Source organism: Diadema antillarum, unplaced genomic scaffold (assembly GCF_040938485.1).
Source record: "Diadema antillarum isolate AM-2024a unplaced genomic scaffold, OU_Dant_1.0 seq00000821_RagTag, whole genome shotgun sequence".
NCBI lineage: Eukaryota > Metazoa > Echinodermata > Echinoidea > Diadematoida > Diadematidae > Diadema > Diadema antillarum.
In genome coordinates, this window is record NW_027271698.1 from 2,390,393 (window position 1) to 2,416,423 (window position 26,031).

The 26,031-nt window shown below is 40.6% G+C and overlaps 1 protein-coding gene across 1 annotated transcript in view; it reads right to left on the minus strand.

Moving 5' to 3' along the window:
* LOC139739852 (C-terminal-binding protein 2-like) overlaps positions 1 to 26,031 on the minus strand; it is a 114,893-nt gene that overhangs the window by 33,509 nt on the left and 55,353 nt on the right. The window contains exons 3-4 of the mRNA XM_071650452.1: positions 10,317 to 10,530; positions 7,608 to 7,783 (exon numbers count right to left, since the gene is read on the minus strand). Coding sequence (XP_071506553.1) covers positions 7,608 to 7,783; positions 10,317 to 10,377 — 237 coding nt within the window. The 5' untranslated portion in view covers positions 10,378 to 10,530. The remainder of the gene's footprint in view (positions 1 to 7,607; positions 7,784 to 10,316; positions 10,531 to 26,031) is intronic.

The following is a 26,031-nucleotide window of genomic DNA, read 5'->3' on the forward strand; positions in this document are numbered from 1 at the left end:
AGTCAAATTACAGAATCTATGCACAGGCGATAATACATTGTATGGAGGAACATACTCATACATGTATCTGGTCAAAACTAATGAAGGTGAATAAAACTTTTTTTCCTCAAATTTCACAGCAGTTTTGCAGACAACACAAAGAGCAGTCCTTTCAAAAGTTTAGAAGTCCAGGAAATTATCAAATGTTTGCACAGTTGATAATTTTCTGCAGGAAGAAAACAAGAAATCATATTCAAAACTTTGTTAAACTTACGGAAGACTACGACAAGTTCAGACACGAGTCTTAGAAGGATGACCGAAGTGGGTCCTCTGACACATGACCAGGCAGAAGTGCCCCCCTTAAAGAGGAAATCCACCCCAAAAACAAATAAACTTCAAAAGAAAGAGAAAAAATATTCCCTACAGAACGATGCAAAAAATGAAAAAAAAAAAAAAATCAGATAAGAAATAAGGAAGATATGACATTTTGAAATTTCACATTCGGTTTTTCAGAAAACACTTCTTGACCAGTCCTTATGAATATTCAAATCAGCAAGTTGATGATGTCATGCTCTCACATTTTCTTATACATTTCATATAAAGAAATGACTAAAATCTCATATTTCAGCAGTATAAATATAAAACCTGTCTCAAAACCACCCCAAATAAAAAAGAACAAATGTTAACTCTGATATATCTTCGTATGGGAACATGGTTTTACTTGTATAAGCTAAAAATGAATTTTTTTTTCTGAATTTCATATATAACTACATAAAAACTTGTGAGGGTATGACATCGTCAACTCACTCATTTGAATATTCATAAGGACTGGTCAAGAATTGTTTTCTGAAAAAAATGTGAAATGTGAAAATGTCATATCTTCCTTATTTTTTATCCGAAGTTTGTCATTTTTGTATCATTCTGTAGGTAATATTTTTCTCCTTCTTTTGAAATTCATTCATTTTTAGGGTGGATTTCTTCTTTAAAGGGACTGTACAGTACTGGTTGAGGTAGGGATTCATGTTTTGAACATTCCTAAGTGAGATAATGAAAAGCCTCTTATGAAATATGGAAGAGCATGTAATTCTAAAAAGGATTCAATGTTTATTTGATGAAAATTGGTTTTCAAATGGCTGAGATATCCAAAAAAGTGCTCATAATAAAAGGCGACATGCCCCAACTTTATTAGTATCTCTTTGTTTCACCTTGTTTTTGGATATCTCAGCCATTTCAAAACCGATTTTCATCGAATGAACTTTTTATTCCCCTTAGAACTGCATGCTCTTTGACATCTCATGGAGTGGTTTCTGAATATCTCACAAAACGTTAAAAGCTAAATCTTCACCTCGACCAGAACTGTACACACCCTTTAAGTTTGCCTCTCTGGATATCTATACACATATCATGAAAAAGTAGAAGGTCTACTAATTTCTTATTTTCAGAAGAAGATTCACAAGACATTCATACTTAATTGAATCAATTGTGTTCATTCTAACTATTCATATCACAGTCATGTGTTGGTTCCAGCACCTAACAGATGAAAGGAAAAGATCAGTAATGCATTACTGTACAACCAGAAATCTTCACAAATTTCGGAAGGAACGAAGATTCACGAAGGTAAAATGCACACAAAAGTGTTTGTCTACACAATGCATTGAATGCCAGTGGTAATTCGCGAAAGTTTCATGCTGCAAAAAGGGCAGCTGGCTCCAATTTGCAAAAGTTTCATGCTTCAATCGTTTCTGGTTTTACAGTATTAACGTCAAACAAATTTTAATGATTGTACCAAATTTTCAACACATTACACATCCTTTTCAGGCTTTCAGACAAATCTGGTACAAACACAAATGTTTTCAGACATTAATACCAGGTAATGCAGTAATGATCTCTTCCTTTCATCTTTTTTATATATTTGGTAGGTACATATATATATATATATATATGTATATATATATATATATATATATATGAAATATAATATACTACTAACCTATATAGCCCCTCAATGACTCATATAAGGCATGACACTTCAATTGGAGATGCATATTATGTGGGGCCACTAGAAAGCCTAAAATACCACATCTGCATGGTTGCATGATGAATCAATGTCTAATATTACCAGAAAGTAAAAACTGACGAAAAGGCAACAGATACAAGAGGCTGCAAGGACGCTATATGAAAATTGATTTGACATTGAATACTCAAGGTTCCTCTGCGGGATACAAGAAAAGTAAAAGATGATGTTCACGGATCTCCCTTTATTTCCTCGCCAACAACTGACGGGGAAGGCTGTGTCTAATGACCTATAAGAGACTAGTCCCTACAGATACATCATCACTACAGACTAGATAAGAACCTAATTTGATTTTACTGCACGTCATCAGTGATATATGTACACAACAGGCATGTCTACAGAACACATAGGCCCGAATTCAACGAAGGTGGTACAAATGAAACCATGGTTTAAACCATGGACAAAAACCATGGAGCGCCAAGTGTCGCATGGAATATTTCGTTACGAAATCAGTCATTTCGTCGATGAAATGATTATTTTGTAACAAATGACAACATTTTGTAACTAAATGAACATTTCGTCCACGAAATGATGATTTTGTTAACAAAACGGTCATTTTGTCGACGAAATTACCAATTTCGTAACGAACATTCCTTGCGACACTTAGCGCTCAATGGTTTTTGTCCATGGTTTAAACCATGGTTTCATTTGTACCACCTTCGTGAATTCGGGCCATAGGGTTCAATATATTCATAGTTACCATATCTACAAAAGAAATGAACATACAAAGAATTCTTTTATCATGTTATGGTCAAAGCGACCATCTTACTCGGCTCTAGAGAGACCAGTAGTCTGTGAGATTTGAAAATCTGCTGAAAAGAGAAAATAAACACTAAGCCTGAAGCTTTTGGCCTTTATATACAGTGGCAAATTGACCACAGGATGACACACAGATGGTCACTATATACAGGGTCTTTACAACATTCTTCTCTGTGGGATTCTGCAGTGGCTGCTGTAACCAGGTGACCACTGTAGACAGGTGACTACTGAGACAAGTGTGACTGTAAATGAGTCATGCACATAACCACATATAAGACATCAACACATGCAGGTAATAGGTGCAGCTAACTGAACATCACTTATAAGAAGAGTGTGCTTTTTTTTTTGCCCTTAAATGAACTTGATGTGTGATTTTAAGGTTAACTTTATTTCATTTTTTTCCTTAATGTGGATTCCCCACCTCCGCTAAGCCTGTAAATGAGATACATATGTAAGGAGAGCGGACCAATTCAATACCACGAAACCTGCAGGAAACACTTTTCATGCCACTTGAGTTTGGCAAAAAAAAAAAAGGGGGGGGGGGACAGCTGGAGAAAGAGGCTAGACATTTCATCACAATGTGGATGACATAGGGAAAGCCATGACATCATGGGGGATTCCCCCCAGAAAGTATGAGTGCAACTAAATGCCTCAGCTGGTTTCTAGGTGATTAAACTGGTACTCTTTAGTTAAAATCTTTCCTTGAAATCAAAACAAGACTAAGTCAAGAGCTGCAATTCCTGCCCAGTTTGATCTCATATCAGCGGCCCTGCACCGCATGAACTCGATTTCCCAGAGTACACGAGCCAGCGGGCATAGCATGGTCACATTACACATTAATAAGGTGCGGCAACAATATATTGACTTCTAAAGGACATTTAATTTGCAAATCACTAATCAAGTGAATGAGAGAAACACAACTGATGAAAACTGGTCAATCTCAGACAAAGATGAAACATTTTCATATTATCAATGCTCTCCTGCATAGCTTTAAGATTTGTAACTAACTCCCTTTGAACATAAGGGTTTTTTTTTTTTGTAATCTTGTTGTTTTGAAGTTTGATATCATGTATTAAAGGAAGCTCAAAAAACAAAACAAAACAAAACAAAACAAAACACTTCACATATGCCATACCGGTCTTTACTCTTGTAAATAGCACTGTGAAATGAAGGACACAGTCCCAAAACATAAACATGGTTACATGATGAACACAGTTCTAGACTGAGTGCATCATATAATAGTGGGTAACAAAGAATATGTCATCATACTTGGAGCACCTTTGAAATGACCATTCATCTAGTTGTTTAATGACCTTATTACTTGATGATAAAGGTAACCCTCTAGTTTATGTCACATGTCTGGTATTTTAGGTTTTCATGGACGATGCAATGTAATCCCAGAGATATAATTTGAAAGGGTGGTCACCAAAAAACTGGACACCAGACTATGTCGCCATGGCAACACTGCCACTAACAGCAAGACTGGTGCGGGAAGACAAGTGTGAGTCAGGATGGAGCTACTTTTTCCATGCTCGCTTGGCAACTTTCCTGGCAAAACTTAGATGCTAAAACTTTGCCCCAGACCCAAACGCACGCACACACGTACACACCGGGGGGCTCTACGTCTTTTGCAACTCTGAAAACTTTTGTATGACGTGACTCATGGATCACAATTTAAGACTTCTCAACTTTCCCAACCACTTTTTTGTATCAATGCTATATAAAAGAATAAACTTCTGCTATTTTGACAGGCAGCCAAAGAGCTATAAATACCTTGAAATGTGTAATGAATTTGAGCATATTTGGGGTGTGCTTCCTTGGATTTGGAAAATGGGCTACAAACTCCGATATTTGATACCCGCGCCATGTTATATGTTTTTCCGTGTACAGACAAACCGCATCCTTGGCATTTGGAAAATCAAATCCTGGTGGGCTTGTCTGCATCGAGATCACAAAGGTGGATGAGTACCTATCTTCCCGGAGGAAAGATCATGGGGGAAGCTCTCTTGACTACAGGATATCTCTTCTCAAGGCACATCAAATCTAAGATGACTGTCGCCCAAATGTCTGTTAATTCAGGAGACAGAGTCTGCACAAAGGACCATCCCTTTTTCTTTGGTCACAGAGGTATCAATCTCATTTTGTTTGTTTGTTTGTTTCTTTTTTGTGTTTGATGAACGTACAGGGATATCAACCTTGTGAAAAGCAATGCAGTATTCTGAGGGATGAAAAATATATTTTGGGTGGAAAAACCTTTTTTGCAATAGACAAGTAGAGTGCTACATTTCTGGAAAGACAGTATTTTCCATATGACCTGCAGTATTTGGGGCAAAAAAAAATGGTACAAAATACTGAATAAAGTACAGCTGGCATCTCTGTAAGTATGATGCATGGGTAGAAGGTGATAAGATACTGGTGTTTTTCCCAAGTTTTGGTCTAAATCACACATTTGATTACCAGATTAACTTCTACTCTTGGGAATAGTGTAGCAGACACAAAAGGACAACTGGGGGGGGGGGGGTGTTTAAAAAAGCTGTTCGTAAAGTTATGAACGACTAACGAGATACTTGTGATCAGTTCTTGTGCTGAATTATGGAAATTCGGATAAGTATAGCACATCAGAACTGATAACCAGCCGCTCGTAAGTTGTTCGTAACTTTACGAACAGCTTTATGAAACAGGGCCCTGGATGGTTTCTATTTTCAAGCCAGGTGTATTCTCCACTGGGCCACTTCTCACTAGGCAGAGAGAGCAAGAGAAGATTTGATTCAAACATGTAAACATGTCATTGCTCAGAATGGGGAAGAACCCCTTCAGACACACTATCCATTCAGGCACTAATCAATCATTCCATTATTCACGGTTGAAATCCTTCCCATTCACTGGCACAGTTTTTGTCGAGAGGTTGCAAACTACCACAACTGATATTTCCCAAAGCTGCTCGTACCACACACCATGGCATTGCCAATTTAATGACTTGTCACATAATGATGGTAGTCATGGCACTCCGACCAACACTACGCACCATTTGTGCTCATTTGCATCCTACTACACAGAGAGCAACAGGCAGCCCTCATACGACACTCTAATTTTCAGACATTGCTGGTATTACTGCGACCTTTGGCTTCACATTCACTTCTGGCACGGTCTTAACCCGTTGAGGACGAGTCCCAAGTTCACATATTTGCAGAAGGGCGTTATTCATGATTTTTGACTATACCGCTGTGGGCAGCGAATGGAGATTGAATCAATGTGGCCACCCATGTCTCCCCACGCTACCAGGTCTTGTATGTGTTCAGACGCAAAAATTTGATACTGAAATGGTATAGCTATAAGATGAATTTATACGTCTGAACGTTGACACACGAAACATACAATGAAACGACGGTCAGAGCATCGTTTTGAACTAGAACGCGATAACATATCAGCATTCCATCACGTCCCATTATGCATCCAGACGGATAGCGACCATAGAACAGTATAACCTGGCAGGGCTTCACGTGAGCTCGTATGAAAGGTGACCCTATTCCTCTCACTAGCAGCGACGTCATGACCATAACAACATGCCCAGTGGGAAACTGCGCATCTACTTTTTATATGTCGTTTTTCAGAATGGTCAAGATTAGCATCTGAATGGTCTGTCGCCTATACGATGATTCTTTATACGCTGTTTCTTTATCAAGTTATGAAACTGGCTTATCGAGTTTATAAACTGGCTTGTGTCTGAACAGGGGTAAGTTCTTTGAGTCAAAGAAGTAGCGCACAAGCGCAGTGTGGCATCTCCCAAGCTCTTCCCCTCCCATGTCCACCCCCTGAAGGTAATTGATTTATGAAGGCAGTGATGGTAACAGTAGTGCAGCAGTACAACCATAGATTCAAACATCAATCCATCACCAGAGTTCTACCACGCTCTCATTCTCCTTGTCCTAAAAAAACATGTCCAAATGAGAGCTTTCCTTCCAGGGTTTCACCGTCGGAAAAATCAAGAGTCCTTGCAAAGTCCATGCAAACTTCCCTGTAATAGTTGTAGCAGCTTATCAAGAACAGTAAAAAGTTATGGTATTACCAAAATTCAATCTCCAAAAGTAATATGTCACTTGGTGTTATTGCCCCATTATCCCCTCACCCCCCATCCTCCTCCTAAAAACCCAGACAAACATGAATTCGGCTCAACCCATTCATACAGTAATGTTGCCATGGTGTTGGGGTACATCAAAGGCTACCTGGTAGGTATCTGACAGATTTTATGACAACATTTGACACATGTCAATCAACATCAATCACTAAAGATGACTGGGAGTTTCTAGAAACTAAACAAGCATAACGTTCCTTCATCTCCTTACCAAGATCTAAATAATGACATACAATGGTGAAAAAATGGTACGAAACAATTTTCAAAAAGAAATGAATGTCCTTAAAGTGTCCCATGAAGACGTTTGTACACTGATAGCACAACAACCATGTGGAATGCACTACGGCCATTTACAGGTCCAATCAGCTACAGTATCAATAAGTGGAGGAAAATAGGTCAGTTCACGTGTACTGCGTGGGATCCCCTCAGCATCCGGTGTGGCTAAAAACCAATTCATCTTTGTTGAGCTGGGTAAATTGATGGAGCTGATCTGTAATGCCTATGCATGCTGTGTTGTCAGCCGTTCCAATTCATCATTCTTTTTCATCTTTTTTTCCCATCTCCACCTGTCGAATCAAAAAACAAACTTACAAACTTCATTTTGTCTCCTTTTTTTTTTTCATAACACAAACCGAACGGTGCAATGTTTCCAGTTATCAGTACCTTTTCGTGAATCTCGGTGGTAGACTGGGCATCGCAGAAGGCCACTGTAGCCACGTCCTTCAATATGGGCATCTCGACGCTGCAATCCCTGCCGTCCAGCAGGGCCACCAGAGGGCGCCCCTGCACTGGGGTGGCTGCAGGCATGGAGGTGGCGGGGGTAGTTGGGTGGCGGATTGCTGGAGGGGGGCCAGGGGTTGGGAAGGAGCACAAAGAGAGAAAGAAAGAGAAAGAGAAGGAAATACAGAACAGACAGACAGACAGACAGGCAGATACACAGACAGACAGAATGACACATATACAGATGCGATCATGAAAGAGGAGAAAGACAAAGAGGCAAGAAATAGAAAGGAACACACAGAAAAAATAGAAAAAAGTATGTGACAGCGCAAGAGAAAGAGAAAGAAACATAGACAGCAGACAGAGAGAGAGCGAAAGGTGACATATATGAAAACAGAATTAAAGAGTATAAGACAGAGCAAGCAGCATGTCACAAGTATAGGTGATAAACACAAGCATATACAAGCAAGAAAAACCAGCAAGAGGTGTAGATATAAGTTTAAACAAATGTCATTAGCATGAAGACAAAGTTAAAGGCAAGCAGAACAAAAGAGTGAAAATAGCAAAGGGAAAAAAAAAAAGAGAGTCAAAAATTGAGAAGTATGAAATACACATAAGGCAGTAATGAGAGATGTGGATAACGGATGAGGGGAGTAGACGGAGGAGGCAGAAATTTGTGCATTAAGACAGGAGGATGAAGATTCAGAGAGGTATGTGTGTAGGAAGTCATGATGGACAGAAAATCCATGTCGGGGAGAAAAGATGCAGATGAAAGGGTATGAGTGAACAGGCAAGGGATTGCAGACATGATTGTGAGAAAGAACATTAAACCAAGTTATGCCATTAAGAGGGGAAGCACATTCATCCACATCAGAGAAAACAGAGAGCAATAGATAGAAAGAGAGGGATAGATGTATGAATTAATAAACAGAAAGAGGGAAGAAAGAGAGATGAATATATGAATTGACAGACAGACAGAGTGGGAATAGATATATGAATTAAGAGATAGAGCGGAATACAAAGAGAGATAGAGAGGGATATGTGAATTGCAAGACAGAAAGAGGAAGACAGAGAGATAAAGACAGAGGGGGATAGATATATAAATTGAGAGAAAGAGAGACAAAAGAGACGGATAGAAAAGTTGAGAGAAAGAGAGAGAGACAGAAACAGGTAGAGAGGGGGAGAGATGGACATATGAATTAGAAGATACAGAAAGACAGAGAGATAAAGATAGTGAGGGGGATAGATATATGAATTGAGAGAAAGGGAAAGATAAAGTGAGAGATGAATATATGATATGAGAGACAGAAATATAGATAGATAGATAGAGAGAGATGGATATATATAATTGAGAGAAAGAGAGAGGGACAGATGGATATATGAATTATAAGACAGAAAGAGAGAGATAGATAGATAAATTGAGAGACAGACAGATAGATAGATAGATAGAGATGGATATATAATTGAGAGAAAGAGAGGGAGTGAGAGATGGATATATGAATTGTAAGACAGAGAGAGAAAGAGAGAGAGGGATAGATAATGAATTGAGAGACAGACAGAGAGGATGTGATAAGGAGCACATGACAAAGATGGGATAGGGATGTCGAGTAACAGAAAATGAGAGACAGATTATCGAGTGAGGACACAAAAGAGTAAAGGCCAGAATCCATTAATATCTCACAAATACTGTCAAATCAGTAGATCTTTAAATTGGCAATGTCACAGATCTTTAAATTGGCAATGTAACTATCCACATATCAATATTAGCTGCTAAACATCCTATCACTACCTAACACATTGGCAATTCTACCGTCTATAACTTACATTTGCTGCTACACGCAAACTACTTCATACTATCACACAAGGTGTCAATGTCACTATCCACAACTAAACATTAGCTGCTAAACACAATCTACACACAGATACTCTACCACTTTCCATATCTATATAAGATTAATTATGCATGCATATAGATTACATCAGATTATGCATATTCAGTTCTCCTCATACAATGCCTACAGTAAACTTTGGTCAGAGATTTAAAGATAACACATTGTGATAACTCAATAAAATTAAGTATAAAATTGAAAACAGCACCGTACCTCAATCAAGACTACCTAGTTAGACAATTCTTTACATAATCCTTCCACGAAAGACTCATTGTTTTTGTCAGGAATCTACTGCGTAAGTTAAGTGATCTGGAAATATTGAACCCTTCCCAGTTGCGACGTTTTGCATTGAAATAAAACAACAACAAAACAAATATTCAATAATATTCCTTGTCCATGATAGTGCTATAGATAAAAGCATTTCTATTAGCAGTTTGAAATCCTGCAATATTCTGCCTTGGAGGAAAAGTACCCATGGCAACAGCCATCAACAGTTTGATTCCTTCTTGCGTAAAAACAGATGAACTGCATCATGTTCATCCGTCGTCAATTTACAAGAGAGTTTTCTGGAATCGATGTTTCTCATTAAAAACAATATTCCCCTCTTTCTTTATTCTGCATCACTTGCTGTTATTGTCGGTTCTGTTCTAACGAGCTTATCCTTTTTTACATTCATTCTTTTTCTTTCTTTTAATGTTTTCTTGATTGTGTCTGGCACTAAAACGAGAAATGCGAGCCAAGGAGAACAATCAGGGGCACCCACCTTCAACAATCCTATCTACTGACATTCTCTGGCGCTTGGCGGCCCGCTTCTGTTTATCCATAAGGCAGCGCGAGGGCGAGCTATGGTTGCTGTTGGTGTTGTTGGTCACGGCACTGATGTCAATTTTGATTGGCTCGTCCACCTCTGGGTCGGGCACGGGGACGTCGCCCTCCTTCTTCTCCCCACCAGTGAAGTGACAGCTGCAGATGCGCAGCTACTCAGTGGGGAAGAGTCCACATTGAGATGGGGGTAAGGGGAAGGGCGGGGGGACAGGGAGGGGTAAGGAAGGTGGTAGAAGTTTTGACAGGTGGGTGTGGTGGGGGGGGGGGAAGATGGGATGTTTGGAAGGGTGGGACCAATGGGGGTGGAGAGGGATAAAGATATTCAGAAACAAATAATCAATTAGATTTGTGATTGGCAGAATGTCATCAAAACAAGACAAATGGTAGAGAATCATCAAACAAGACAAATCAATAAATATAAATAGGAAAGGGTGATAAAGAAGGAAAATATCTGAGATAAGAAAGAATAGGACAGGGAGGACATGATTGAGATAGGAAGGCATTCTTAGAGGAACATACAGAGAAAATGTTCTGATTTTAGAAAGTCATGAAAGTGCCGTGAAAAAAAAAGAAGGTCACATGCATGTTTATATCGATGAACATAGACATTTGCTAGTTTTCAGCATGCATGTCATGCATTAGGCCGTAAATTTGCAGCAAGGAAGTTTGCCGGCGTGACTTTGATTGCTAATGAGATACAGAAGGCAGACGAGATGACACTTGAGTCAGATGGAAAGATGAAGACATCAAGGGTATTACGAGGCACAGTGATTACAGAATGAAGAAGGCTGGTTAAAGATGAGAACTTAAAACTCAAACTTTGGCTCAATGGAAAAGATGGAGAGGGAATGCATCTCGCTGCTGAAGTTACTGCTACGCTACTATCAGCAAATCAAAGAAATACAAGTGAAAGATTAGTAGGTTATGTTACAACGGGCATCAAGATTCAAATACTGAAATCATGTTAAAAGAGTTAGTAGACCTAAATAGCTCCCTACTGTCGAAGGATGAGGAGAACAAGCAGGAAATATCTAGTTTGCTCATCTCGACGTATGGAGGATGCCAGCGAAGGCTAGAGGATAGTAAACTTGTCAGACGATCTATCCTCTATTAGTCAAGTGGCGAGTTGTTCAGTGGAAAGTCATCTCTCCTAATAAGTGTAACACACTTCCCTCCGCGAACACGTGCCCAGTCCCCGAATTTTTGCCCGCGTCATCTTTGGCGTGACAACTCTATCGCTTGTCGACGACTCAACAGGAAAGACAAAATGGTTCAAATTTGGATGAAAATGGAGAACACATTCTGTGGTCTCTATGGCACTACCCTGCGGGCAGTCCTCAAGCCCCGGAATATCTTCACACAGTTTAAAACAAATGGATCATCATAGCCATCAATCGAATGACTTTGGATATGGAATAGAGTCTGTGCTTTTCTTCTAGATGAATGCCATGCTAAGATGGTACTGATACTGTTTAAAGTGATTACGGTAGTCTCGCGAGACAAGCCCGCAGACCCTGAAATGAATTAAGAGTCTCCCTCCCCTTTAAAATAATTCATTCATGATGAGAGACCTACAGTGAAGAAGACAACACATTGCCTGCATTCCAAGCCTGTCTCCAAACAGATGCAAGTAAGCCACACAAGCACTCGCTGGTTTGCATTGCTTGCTAGAGTACATATGTACAATACTGTCATCCACCAGAAACTACAATTACCAACCAAATGTAACACCGGTGGCACTAAAGGGGGCTGTATCACCAAGACTAATCACTACTTTAAAAAAAAAGAAGATTTTGTTTGAGGAGAAAGACAGGTAATGGGTGATCTGCTACGTAAGGGGCTTCGAATGATGTCTGGAGGGAGGAAGTGCTAGTTCAAAAGAGAAGTTCATGCCAGACATGCACACACGATGCACTTTGAGGCCTTTCAAGAAGGTTGCAAAAAAGTACGGAACAAGACAAGGCAACATGCTTCATGGGACCAGGATACAGCCTACATTACTCCACTGAAAAAAAGCACTACACCTGTTTTCATGAGAAGTACCAGGTATTCAAAGATGTAGAAAATATACAAACAGAAGACTCTTTAAATACAAAGGATATTAACTGCATGATTAAAGGTGCCATATGTAACTCATGATTACAATAGTTCTGATACGTGTGAAGATTAGCTGCATTCACAATGAACATTTCCATAGTATATTCCAGTGCACTGTATTTGTCATACGAAAAATTATGGCAGAGAAGGAATTGTCTTGAAGTAGCTATATCATCAGAGCACCAGGCTGAGGAGCAGAAGGGCCTTTGATGCAACTTATGTCCTTTTGATCCTAAAGTGATATGTCCTCAAGACTTTCATAAACACATCACTACATCTACTCAATCCAAAACACACCTGTACATGAATGATTTTAATGTAAGCATGAAGCTGGGAATATGGCAGAAGTCTGGAATGTCTCTATGAAGACAATACATAGTTAATGAGCAAATACAATAACACAATAGTTTCTTCATTCCGTTAAGAAAGAACCCCAACAACACACACACACACACACACACACACAAATTCCACCACCCATCAAACTTCAAAATCGCTCAAGCACAGGCACAAATCAATCAAGTAGAACTGCTTTTACCAGAACTGCTGCTTTCAATTTTGCATGTCTGAATCAAATGAGAAGACACAACAAATTTAGTGCTACAAAATTACCTAACTTCACCTCAGTTACCTCTTCTACAGCCCATAATACAATTTGCCCATAATACGATTAACAATAAAAGAGGAATTAATAAGCAGCAAGGAAGAATAGGATGCTGTAATAGATATACAGTCTTCTCAAATTTGGCTATATTACATTTATCAGTGTCACAGGCTACAAGTGATAGCATGCACTTATAAATAGCATATCATGTAATTTACTGGTACTGAGAAAAGCACAGCACTGTATAATTGCATTTCACATTACAGGTCAGAATGATAATTTTGAGCTAGGGAAAAGTGTTAACCATTCATTTATTGTGAAGATATACAGTCAAATGGAAGCTTCGTGTGTCCATGACTGGTAAACAAAAAATAATAATAATGTACACCAAAGCCGACGAATGGAGTTTTCCAGTTGGAAATATCGTAAGTACCACCACAGAAAGAGTTGTAATCCAGGCAGATGATTCACTTCATATATAAAACTAAAATAGGAGAGACAAAATGAACAAAAATTTATACGATCATGACAAACAGGGTTTTGGGTGCATCGTACATTAATAAAAAAAGGGGGAAGCGAAAGAAGGTTAGAGTAGAAATAACGAGATATGCAAGAAGATGGGGAAGTGTGGTATACGGAGATTCAAGCAAATGTTTGAATACGACGAAACCAGATTGCGCTGGAGTTGCCACTGCAGCGACTAATTGCTGATTAAATTCCAGTATTATGATTGTTTATGGTACATTAATCGAGAGTCTGCTGCGTAGCACGACGGATTACTTCTGCACGGGCGCCTGCCGACGAGGAATATGGCACTCGCAGCTGTTAATTGGCTACAGCCGATAAGCACATCACACATCCAGCATCCCTCATTGCGTCAAACTCACTGCGACGATGGAAATTGTCACTAGTGATTTGGCCCAAGTAGTCCTTACTTATCTGTTTCCCCCATTGAGTTTCCATCACTTCCCTCTTCTCTGTCCATTTCAATTTCTCTCTCTCGATAATTCTACCATCTCACTTTTCTAACTCAAACTTTCTTCTTCGTCTCAACAATCCTCTTTTTTTTTTTTCTTCCTTCTCCCTGAAGGTGATGACCATTTAAGTCTTAAGCTTGATTCACAACTACATCAATCTTCATACTGAACTATCTCCAGCTATGTCCTACAGCACTTCTTCCGGCATTGATATTGCCCTGGGCTACACTTTCAAATATTGATCATGAAAACATCTTGCCTTTAATATCTGAAATGCATCTTTAATGCCATGCCGGGTTGAGAAGTCAAGAATGATAATAATACAATTTTCTTTGCACACAATATGGCATTTCATACTGAAATGATGGTTACAGAAGAAAATATTTATCAAAAATGTACACAGAATTTACTATTGCTTTTATCATATTCCATTCCAGATGAAGACTAGATCACAATGATAGCACCTTAGCCAACAACAACAACAACAAAACAAGCAAGAGAATATCAAGTAGAGGGGTGAAGGTTGAGGTTTGAATTTTCTTCAATTTGTCTCCCTCTAATGAATAAAATTTGTAAGATCACAACTGCGGATCTGTAATCTAACAAGCACATCGGAAAAGGGAACAACGAGACTCGAACCTGTTATCTAGTGCTTTCCTGGCAGTGACACTATCACAAGGCTATCCCTGGTTGCCAGCAGTGACACGATGAACTTGGAACAACACCCAAGCTCCAAAATTCTGACATATGTGAAGTAGTCCAAGGCTGACAAGGCATCGATAAATGCAAGAGAATATCAAGTAGAGGGGTGAAGGTTGAGGTTGGAATTTTCTTCAATTTGTCTCCCTCTAACAAATGAAATGTGTATTAACGATTAGCAGTTGCGATCTTGTTAGAGACAAATTTAAAGAAAATTCAAACCTTTGTTAAATTGCAGATCAGCAATTGCGATCTTACAAATTTCATTTGTTAGAGGGAAACAAATTGAAGAAAATCCAAACCTCCACAACAGCAAAACAATTCACATGACTTTCTCTGATTCTGCCATTTTGGCAGGATTTCACCTTAACTTTCTCCAATCATGTTATCTTTCCTGTCTTTTATCCGTACCCTATTTCTTAGACTTTCCATTCAAGCGTCACACTTACCCTGTACAGATACCCCCTCCCCACTATCAAGTTTTTAGTCTACTACAGTATCAGTCCATCTCTTCTATACCCCTAACAGCCCAACTGCCAATCTGAAACATCAGCCCATAGAACACAAAGATACGGCCCAATACCTCTGGGGTACATCAGGGAATGCTGTCCATTAATGAGGGGAAGGAGGCAGAAAGTTTCCCAGAGTGAGGCGGGCCGGAGTGACAAGCCTACAATTCCCATGCCGCTGCAAAAACACCAAACGTCGGAGTGAAACAGTTGCGATATTGGGGTCTGCCATCAAAAGAAGAGGAGATGGAAAGAAAAAACGAAAAAAAGGAGATTGAGACTCGAAGGCTGACGTCCTCATAGAAAGAGAAGAGTGTTGACAGTCAGTAATAAGCCAGCGGCACTCCTCAGTCGGGAACGGCAGTCCGAGCAGATCTTCCACTCTAGAGGAGAAGGAGGAGGGAGGTGGTATCCTCCCGTTTGGAGTTCAAAAGGAGGATGAGGAAGAAGGAGGCTGGCAATAAAGCCAGCAGAGTTTGGTGGAAGGAGCTTGCGGCTCGACTCGCGACTACAAAGAAGAGAGGAGATACGAGGTACAATCAAAAGTAATGGACTTTTGAATGTTTATCCTTGCATAACAAAGTCCCTAGGAATCTACTTCATTGAGAAAACTGATTCAAAGTAAAGTGGGGTAATAGAATGCATCTACCTTCAAAGCAAAAACAAAAACAAAAACAAAGGGGAAAGAAAAAAGAAGAGTACAAGAATTTTCTCCATGTTTTTTTTTTCAACTGCAGTAAAGTTGCAACTTTGGACAGCATCTTGCATGTATGGGTAAATCACATAGTGCCCCAAGGTAGTGGAAAATGTCACACGAGTATCATTCATTGCATCTTTAACTTACAATGATACCTGACCCTTTAATCTGTCACAGCTGCATTTGATCCCCTACATCAGACATTAGCATATTTGATATTTGGTGGAATGCTGCACATTTCATGAGTTCACCTCCAAAATGAGCTTAAAAATGCATCATTTCACTACTGCTTTGGCAGCAGATATTTATCACTACTCAACAACATTTCCACCATCTCCGTATACGCAGTTGATTTACTAATCGATAGCATTCACTTACTACCTGTACATGGGCTGGTAACATCCCATAAAAGGGGTGTTGCACAAACTTTCCAAAGAAGTTAAAGCAAAATATACATTCCCGTTTCCATGGCGCCAGCCAGGGTATTCTATTTTTTTAAATATAATTTCTCCCTGAGTAATAGGGTAATAGTGAGACTAAGCTGTTAGTCTCTAATATCAAAATTGTTAATTCTTTACTCTTAACAACACATCAGCGAACAAATTGCAAACCTATTCAGGAGCAATCCTGCTAATATTATGATTAGGGTTTGGGAGTGATGGTATTAATAATGACCTTGAACAGTCTTCAAAGGGTTTTTTAGAAAAAAGGTGGTAGAGCATAGATACTGAGGAAAATCAATGTATTCTTGTCTTTCTGTAATACTATTGTTCTTGTTATTTTCTTGATCACATGCGTGGAATCATGAACAAAGATTTACACAAGTAAGCATTAAACTGAGATGATGAGAATGAAGAAAAGAGAAATGGTAAAGAAAACATCACTCTTGTCAAGAAAATGATTGTGAGGGGATGTTTGTTTCGCAGCTTTCTCCATCCAGGAAGTCCCCAGGAAAGGCTGAAAATGCCCCCATTTTTGGACAATCCGTCACAAATTAGCACTCGTCAAGATCGGATGGAAGCCAACATTATCAGGGTGTATCTAGCATCATCGTCATCTCTGGCTAAAGGCTGCTCGATCTTACATCTCTCCCTGAATAGTATTGCAAGATCATACGCATCTCCTCTCTTTCTCTCCCTCTCTCTCCTCCAGCTCTATTCCTCCACTGAATTAGGTAACCATGGAAACCGAAGTCTCACAAACCTGATTACGTTATTACTTAATGATGATCAATTCCTAAAGCGAGTAATCTGATTAAGGGCTTTGCATCAAAGTAACCAAATAATCTGCGTCTTCTACCATTGGCAGGGTACTATAACAAAGAAGCCAAACCAAACATAAACCCAAACAACAACAACGGTGTCACCAGCAGAGTGTTATCAAATGTCTAGGCCAAAGGAGCGAGGGTATTACATATTGTTTTTCTGTGATGGCTCTTTCACCAGTTCCGTGCACTTATGTCGAGTGTCGAAAGATATACCCAATCAAGCTTCGTCACTGTGATAACGATTTGTAAGCACACGCACACCCACCTACACACGCGCACACCCACCTACACATGCACACACCCACACTCAGATTAAAATGCTCTGCAAAATCTAAGCTTTGGAGGGGGAAGAAAATTACACAGAGGATTCGGCTTTCTAAAACAATTTGGAAGCTTTGTCGAGCTACGTGATTAAAATGAGATTCGCTTGACAATTAAAGCTCTTGTTCTCCACTTGCTTGGGGAAAGCATTTCATTACCGACCAATCAACAACACTTTGACATGTCTGTTACCTGCCACAGCCAATGAAAAATGAGCTGCTAAAGACTATTTGACAGTTCTTAAATTCTGCCTTTATTATCAGTGACCTGTTTGTCTGCAACGTTAATGGAATTTTGAGACAGTGGTCCGGGGAAAGAGATATCATTCCCACACTGGCTGGACATCTCGTAAAACCTTTCCAACCTACTGCAAGATGCTAATTGCTTTTGAATTACACTTCCGATTGATTGCAATATTACGCACCAATGTGCTCTAAACGACAAAGAACTGTTTTCACAATTACACAAACATTGTCTGCATCACAACGATAACTCTGTTCATAACGGGCCCCATTTTAATGATTTACCACACTTGCAATTTCTGCATGCCAAATATATCCACTTGTTCTGGGGCAGGAAAAGTATTTCACCACGGTCAAAAACCCGGCATTCAATTTTGAGGCAGATGGAATTTCAGAGAATTGTGACAGATGTTGCGAGGAGTGATGCAACGTTGCCACGGAAATGTCAGATAAAATTGATGACCTATCACTCAAGAAGTTCCCGGCCTTTATTCGCCCTTGCCATTTATCTCATAATGCATTGTTGTGCAGACAAACAAAATTGCTACCGATCTTAATTAAATTTTCTCTGATATCAATTCTTCGATCTACGCATGATTACACTGCAAAGAATGAAGGGGGGTGATTGTTAGAACACGGAGAGGCTGCCTCCCTATGCAAAAGAATCTCTCGATGCTTGCGAGATGGGAAATATCGAAAACTAATCACGCAAGTATCAATAACATTTTGTGCATACTGTTACAAGACTCCCCCCCCCCCAAACTCCAAAAACCTGTGCAAACAATAATACCTCAAATACAGACCTCCAACCTTTCTGACTGAAAAATAGGTATGGTTCTCAATAATAAAAAAGAAAGAGCAGTTCCCCACAGGAGCATGCAGTAAAATTATCAAGAAAAATAGGAAACTCTTAGTCTTACTGAAACAAGAGCTAGAAATGGTCAAAATTTAGACTCTTTCCTCCAAATTCAGAATGGTTGGAAGGTCTGCAAATACAACAGAATAAGTCTAAATAAGGGTAAGAATAGCAATCAATTTAATAATCCAAGAATGCTGAGAAGGCATTTTGGGAAATATGTTCATATCATACATGTATGAATCAAACAAGCATACACTATGTATGAATTTCAATTGATAGCTTGTGAACCATTCCATCCATCCACAGAATTAGCAAGCTAACATTTCAGTTTGCACTGTGAAGAGGGGAAAAACACACTATCATGTGGCACTGTGGAATAGATATTCAATAACAAAAAACAAACAAACAAACAAACACTTGAGTCAACTGAAACAAAAGGAAAAGATTGGAGTGAAAGACACACACACACGCATACATACAAAATACCAAGGAGCACATAAATGCGTAAACACAGATTAAAAGGAATTCAGGAAATGACTGGGAAAGAGGAAGAGACTAAAGATATGGGGGGGGGGGGTGGTAATTTGGAGATATAGATATGTAATACATTTCACCTGAGGTTGAGGTGAATACACAATGAATGAAAAAGCAACATACACAAACAACACACACATGCAAACACACACATAGAGAAATAAAATATAACAAGTCAGTATGACAAAGTTGGCAAACAATATCAGTTCAGTTTAGTCCGCATTCACAGAGGGTAGGAAGTTGTCGCGAGCAAGATGGTAGGAATTATCGAGGGGCTAGAGAAGAGAACAAGAACAGAAGAATAAAACAAGAAAAAGCAAGGGGGGGGGGGGGGAGATTGGGCCATGAAGAGGGAATAACGACCCCAGAGGACTCCAGAACTCCTGTGTCCATGCCTTTCCGCTTGGCTTCAGAAGCATCACGGCGGCGGGAGCAGGCAGGCAGGAGCAGGGAGGGAGGAGAAGCGAGTGCCAGGCGAAATTTCGTCATGGCGACTTTGTACAGCTGTCTCCTAAAGACTGCAAATGAATTACTAATGGCTTCAAAATTACGATGCAATAAGGTAATTGGGGGTGCCCGTGAGTCCGGGATTGCTTGGCACGTTGGAACGCTGCTCCACCGTGGGGTCTTCTGAACGCTGGTGACAACTGGATGACAACGGAGCATATACCTGCATCACTCTGTCATTTCTCCTCCACTCACATCTTTTCTCCTCATCTACATACTTGTTATTCTCTTATCTCTTTCTCATTACGAGTTCCTCGCATCATATTCACATCTATTTCTATTACCTGAACTCAATTTTTCATGGTCGTTCTTCTGTGTTGCTTCTTTGTCCGTCTCATGTATTTTCGTTAAATTCTTAGCTCTCCATTTTATACCATTTTGTTTTCACGGTCTCTCTCCTCTCACGCCCCCTCTCCCCTATCTCTCTCTCTCTATCCCTTCCCCAAACCCCCCCCCCCCAATCTTTCTCTCCCATCTCCAGTCATGAAGTAGACAGTAGAGCCCTGTCTCTGAAATGGCCAAAGGAAGGCAGTTATTAGATTTGACTGCTTGCTGCCACCTGCCTCCATTTGCCTCCTTTCACTGACAAATGACTTGCCCCTTTGAACATATCGAATGAGCATCTTATCTGTTTATCATTCCAATTGGCCAATCAATCTGCCATTTTGCGGCCGGCGCGAGATATTCCTGCATGCCTTTTAATATTAAAGGGCTCCCTCAACTGGCAGGAAACCCGTCACAAGCAAATATCCCATCTGGAAGTATCCACATTAAGAGTAAAAAAATGATTGCACATAGAACTAAAAGGAGCATCACAGCAGATAATGAATACTTGTTACAATGAATTTAGTTCCCTGTTACATTACTTCCTGTGACAAAGATAGAGGCTTGATCCTGATAACAAGCTTCTGTCAATGGCATGAATCAGACCATCAGACACATAACAATCTCTGCTATCTACCATAACATTAACTATGGCCAGCTTCACCCATATGGCCTACATGTTTACTGTAAAACGAGGAATGTTCGCATGCACTTTAATTTTGCAAATTTAGCGAAAGATAAGATTCAAGAAATTAAAATACAAGCAAAAGTTTTTGTTGACAATATATGCATTGAATGCCAGTGATAATTCACAAATATTTCATGACTCGAAAAAGGTTGTTGGTTCCAAGTGGAAAAAATTTCATGCCATACACATGTACTCACTTCAGAAGCTGTATCTATACTGTCCGAGAAAGGTTTACTGAAGAATATGGTCATATTTACTCTCAGATTATCTTGATTCTGTCACATTCTGAAGAAACCACGCTGAGATTCGTATCCATCACTAACATAATTTCTATACCTTGAAATAGAGTGGCTCAATAAGATCAAGATTTGTGGTCTAAGACACAAGATTCTGTACCTATCACATTATTGAAGTGGAAATTTGCAAAAACACCCAAACAAAACATGACAGGACAGAGGGGGTAGGGTGCAGGGGTAGGATGGGTGGAGGGCGTGGGAGCTTGAGGAGGATGGGGGTAGGGCGTGGGCGGAGACGGTCCTCAAAGATGAGGTAAGTGAAGTGGGAGTCGGCAGAGGGAGCTGGCAGATTGAGATGTGAATGCTGGACGACTGACACTGCCCTGGGTGACTGTTGGGCGGGTGGTGCATCCTCGTTAAGATCCGCTCCCTGGCTTGACACTGCTGGTAGCTCTGAGCTATTTTCTGTGTAATTTGGCAATATGTCAACTGAACAGATGCAAGCTCTAACTCAGCCAACCCCAAAATGAGATGGGTTCTGGGGAGCGGAGGGGAAAACAAGTTTGTTTTGGAGATGAGTGTTGCTTCATCTGGACTTTTCACTGCAACTAACGTCTAACTCCATCTTAATTACCATTGGTATGTTAAAAAATACAGAAGCCGCGATATAAACCGACATACTCCAGACAAAAATTTCAGCTCAAGCTCTTATCATGGAATGACATGACTTTTCTGTAATCATCATTCACTCCAAAGCATGGTGCCTTGTGCATACTTCATTTGTCTACATGTCCCTGAAAGCTATAATGTTGATACCAGGGTGACCATCATCCCAACATGTTTTTATGGCTGTGGGACTTACATAAACAAGTAGTAGCTGAACTGAGTGAATAATCCAAACTGAATTCCCCTTAATTGGCCGGCCAGTAATTCCTTGTTTCATCATGCAGAATCCAAGCAATTGTCTGCCAAGGTTTGGTTAAACTCTAGACCTCCCTCCTCACTGCTCTAGCCCCTGCAGTTCTTGCCATCACTCATGCCAAATTTCTTGAAATGAAGGTCTTAGGTAGGATACATGGCCTATGCTGCGCCACTTTCCTTCAAGTTTTTTCCTTGCCATTCTAAGTCTTTAAAATGCTGTTAGTTTAAAGGAACTCTGTTTACATCGGGAGTATCCCAGCTACCGCCATCAAGACGGCTATGACCTTCTGCCTCTAAATCACTGATGATGAAGGGGGGGGGGGGGCATGTGAGTACAGGATAGGGCTTTGCTTTACTTAGCATAATCTCCAAGGACTTATTAGGATGAAATTTACAAACAAACTGTAGATTGGCCGCTGGTTTAATTCCACTGAGAATATTGATCCACTCCAATCAAGCATAAAAGGGTATTCCTGTCCCTTACCCCCCCCCCCCCCCCCCCATCCTGGAGTTTTCTGTAAGGTCACTTGGTGATCTATCTCCAGGTCAGCTACAGTCGAGTTGCGGTTGGCCACGCTGTCTGGACCAACTCCCAGCTCCCCAAGAGCTCTGCCTCTTCCCTCCACCTTCCCAAATACCAAACCTCCAGACAATATGAAAACCTGAATATCACGGAGGGGAGAAAATACATCCCCCTATATACATTTTTTTTTTTTTTTTGTGGGGGGGGGGGGGGGTAATTGCCATGGTTCCTTCCCAACCATTCCTTTTCTTCTTCATCTTTTGTCTATCAAAAATATATCAACTTATCACTTATCTATCCACAAACAGACATAGCTTCATATGAATTTAACACACAGTTTTTAAGCAAATGTAATAATGGTGGTTTCCATTATTTAACCCTAGACCAACTTTGATATTAAATATACGCCATTCCCTCATCATAAACCTATCTCCATCATAGCAATAATGTAGCATCTATTTGTCCCATTTCACATGGTTGTTGAGAGGGAACACCTTGTGAATCATTACTTTCCGCAATCCTGTGTTGACAGTCGTACACTGATCTGAGAGAGGGAGAGGGGAAAAAGAACTACGATGACTGCCAAAAAGGATGTTGCTGCGTCTTAAAAGAACCAATAGAATGTAAATGTGGCAGAGCTGATGACATCCCAGGATCCAGAGCAGGAGACGGAATGCACCCTCTGCACACGTCGTCGGGGTGCCGTGTCTTCAGGAAGATAAAGACTGTTGCTGCTGCTGATCATTAAAGAGTCGAGAACATTTCCTACGCCACACTTCACAGGACACGGTGAGGGGGAAGCAGGGTGCACTGCCGTGTAATGACCCCTTCCCGCCGTTTAATACCACTCTCAAACATTTCTTCGGCTTCTTCCTCCACAAGGCCCCCCCCCCCCTCCTCCCTCCCGTCCCCTGGTTTAACGCCCGCCCTCTCCATTCCCGCTGCAATTTCCGCTCTCTGCCTCCCTCCAGTCTCCACAAAAATTCTGCTGGCCAGTCGGGCAGGTGATCACATCACAAGCAGGCAGTGCAAAGAACACAACGCCAGGAAACTCATGGGGACATTTGAAAGTCTAATTTCTCTCCCGGACGATTTCTAGACCCTCAGGGGGTATGCCCAGTCAAGCTAAGGGAACACCAATACCTTGTCAGTCACCAGACAACATCAAACAAGCTACATTTACACACCAAAAAAAAAGAGAGAGAAAAAGAAGAAGAGTCCTGGCAAATACTCTAAACAGAGTTGAGTATGGATTTAGCCCTCATCTGTAGCAGAATCACAGGAAGCCATGACACGAATGTTGATGAGAAGTGACGGTTGGAGACAAAAGATGGACATTTCAAGTAATATTGATTCAACAGGTTATTTACAACCACACGGCCATGATTTGCAACCAGGTTTGTTGCCCCCCTACGCAGTCTGGTGATGATCCCACTCGGAACGAAAATTGCACTTGCCAATTTGTGATCATCAGCACAAATTCCCTAGAACTCATCGTTTCCCTCCCCCACTAACCTCCTTCCCCCTCCCCAATCCCTTTAAGGCCTGCCTCAGACCTCTCCTCAAGAAATTTGTGGAAGTTGGTGAATGGGTGTATACCAAAAACAGGAAAAGCTCAGCAGGATGTTGTTTGTCTGTAGGGGGAGTGATTCGAGTGATATCTGAAATCCTATCAGTGGGGTAAAGCAGGGGGGACGAATACCGGTATGATGATTTGGTAAGGGGTGCACAACTGCTTTGCCCCCTGTCTGATGGAATTGAATGGTAGCGAAGACATTAAAGTAAGAATGACGTCGCTGTATGTTTATCTGTCTTGCCTTATTCAGAGAGAGGATGGGGGGGGGGGGGGGCAAGCCGCGTACACATGGCTATAGCTTTGTCTCACGAAATCATGCAAGGATTTTCATAATTTGTCTCATTACATTAACACCACGAGGGGCTCAACATCATAACTGTCTATCGAGTCTCAATGCCATGCTGTTTCTAAATTTATACAAGGGTTTGCGCTTTTTTTAAAACAGATCTACCTACTCAAAACTGGCAGCGAAGGACTGAGGAGAAATGGAGGGACAGATCAGTGCAGTAAGAGCGAAGAATGAAAGCAACATATTCCTAAAAACATGTATAAAAGGAGATGACACATGGAACGAAATATCAAGGACCTTGCCAACAACTGTTACTATTCTGAGAGCCAGATGAGCAGCTGAAAGTAAGAAAAGGTGGACAAATATTTGCTGCAAGAGATCATACGAAAAACTGAGGCTGGTTACTGCTCTGGTCCTCGTCCAAACAGTTGTCACTTTTAAGACGCTATCTAGGAGTTTCAATCAGTGATGAATGAAGAAGATATGACAAAAATTACAAATTGGTACAGAAACGGGAATGCAAGAACTCATTTTCAATTCTGCCAGGGAGGATGAGGGGGGATGAATGACATCTGATGAGGGGAGAGGCATGAGTTTGTGCACTCGACCACAACCCCGGAACGGAAGGGAGGGGGAGAGGAGTGGTATGGGTAGAGAGGGGAGAGAGGGGGAAGATTGGACCATGATTTTTCAGAGATAGCCTCAAAGAGAGCAGTCCCAACCCAGACTCCCCCGTCCATTGGCCGGAGAGGAGATGAGGGATGTCAGCGCTGCTGCCAGTCCTAGGAAGAAGGGGGCCACCGCTTCCGCACCAGCAAAAGGTGTGAGCAAGTGGGGCCTCCCTCCCCCGCCAAGGCTTCTCTGGGGTGGATGTGGGCTGGAGATACTGATATGGCCTCCAAGGGTCAGAGAAGGTCAGAAGAGGACAGCGAGATGGACTAGACTAACTGACCACTAGACATTACATGCTCTTTGTCCATATTTTTTTCTGTCAATCTCTCTTTCTCATTCTGAATGTGAGGGCACAGCAACAATTTCCTTCATCTCTTTACAGCAGTAAGTATACTTATGACGAAATGATGTATAATACATAATCAAATATTTCTTCCAAAGTAATGCATAACAAATATTTAGCACACATTACAATACATAATCGACTGGTATTGCACAGTGTGAGTATATGTGTGCATGACACCTTTGAAAAGTGTGGCAGATTCATACAGCAACACAATGACTTCAAGCAGGACACACTTCTTGTTCAGAAAACATGAGGCAGTTGGTGCAGCCAGTCTGATTTACATCAAAACAGAGTTATGTGTTTCCATGGTTACAAGTAGCCAGCAACAAAGAGAGTAAGGAGCATGGAACTATATCAAGAGCAAACTAGTAACAAACAAACAAAGGCCAACGAATTCATTATTTTTTTAAACTAAAATAACTGCCTTAGTCCTACATACATATATCCATGTTAGTAGACTTTAGATAACATGATCTTTCAAAACTTTTGTGAACCTGATTAATGTTTCAATTTTAACTCTGTACAAAACAAATGGATGAGAAAATTATAAACTCTCCTAAACAAAATCTATAACACTATTGTTTTGGCTCTGGCAGCAATACCGGGTTAAATCCAACCTTTTATAAATTTCCTCACATTATCATGAGAGTCACAATCTTTTGGAACAGAGTAGAAAATGTAGCAGGCTGGTGAGTTCATTTCCGGAAACAACACTTGTCAAGCACAGTGACTTCTGCCTCAATCTTGAGAGTAACCTCCACACAT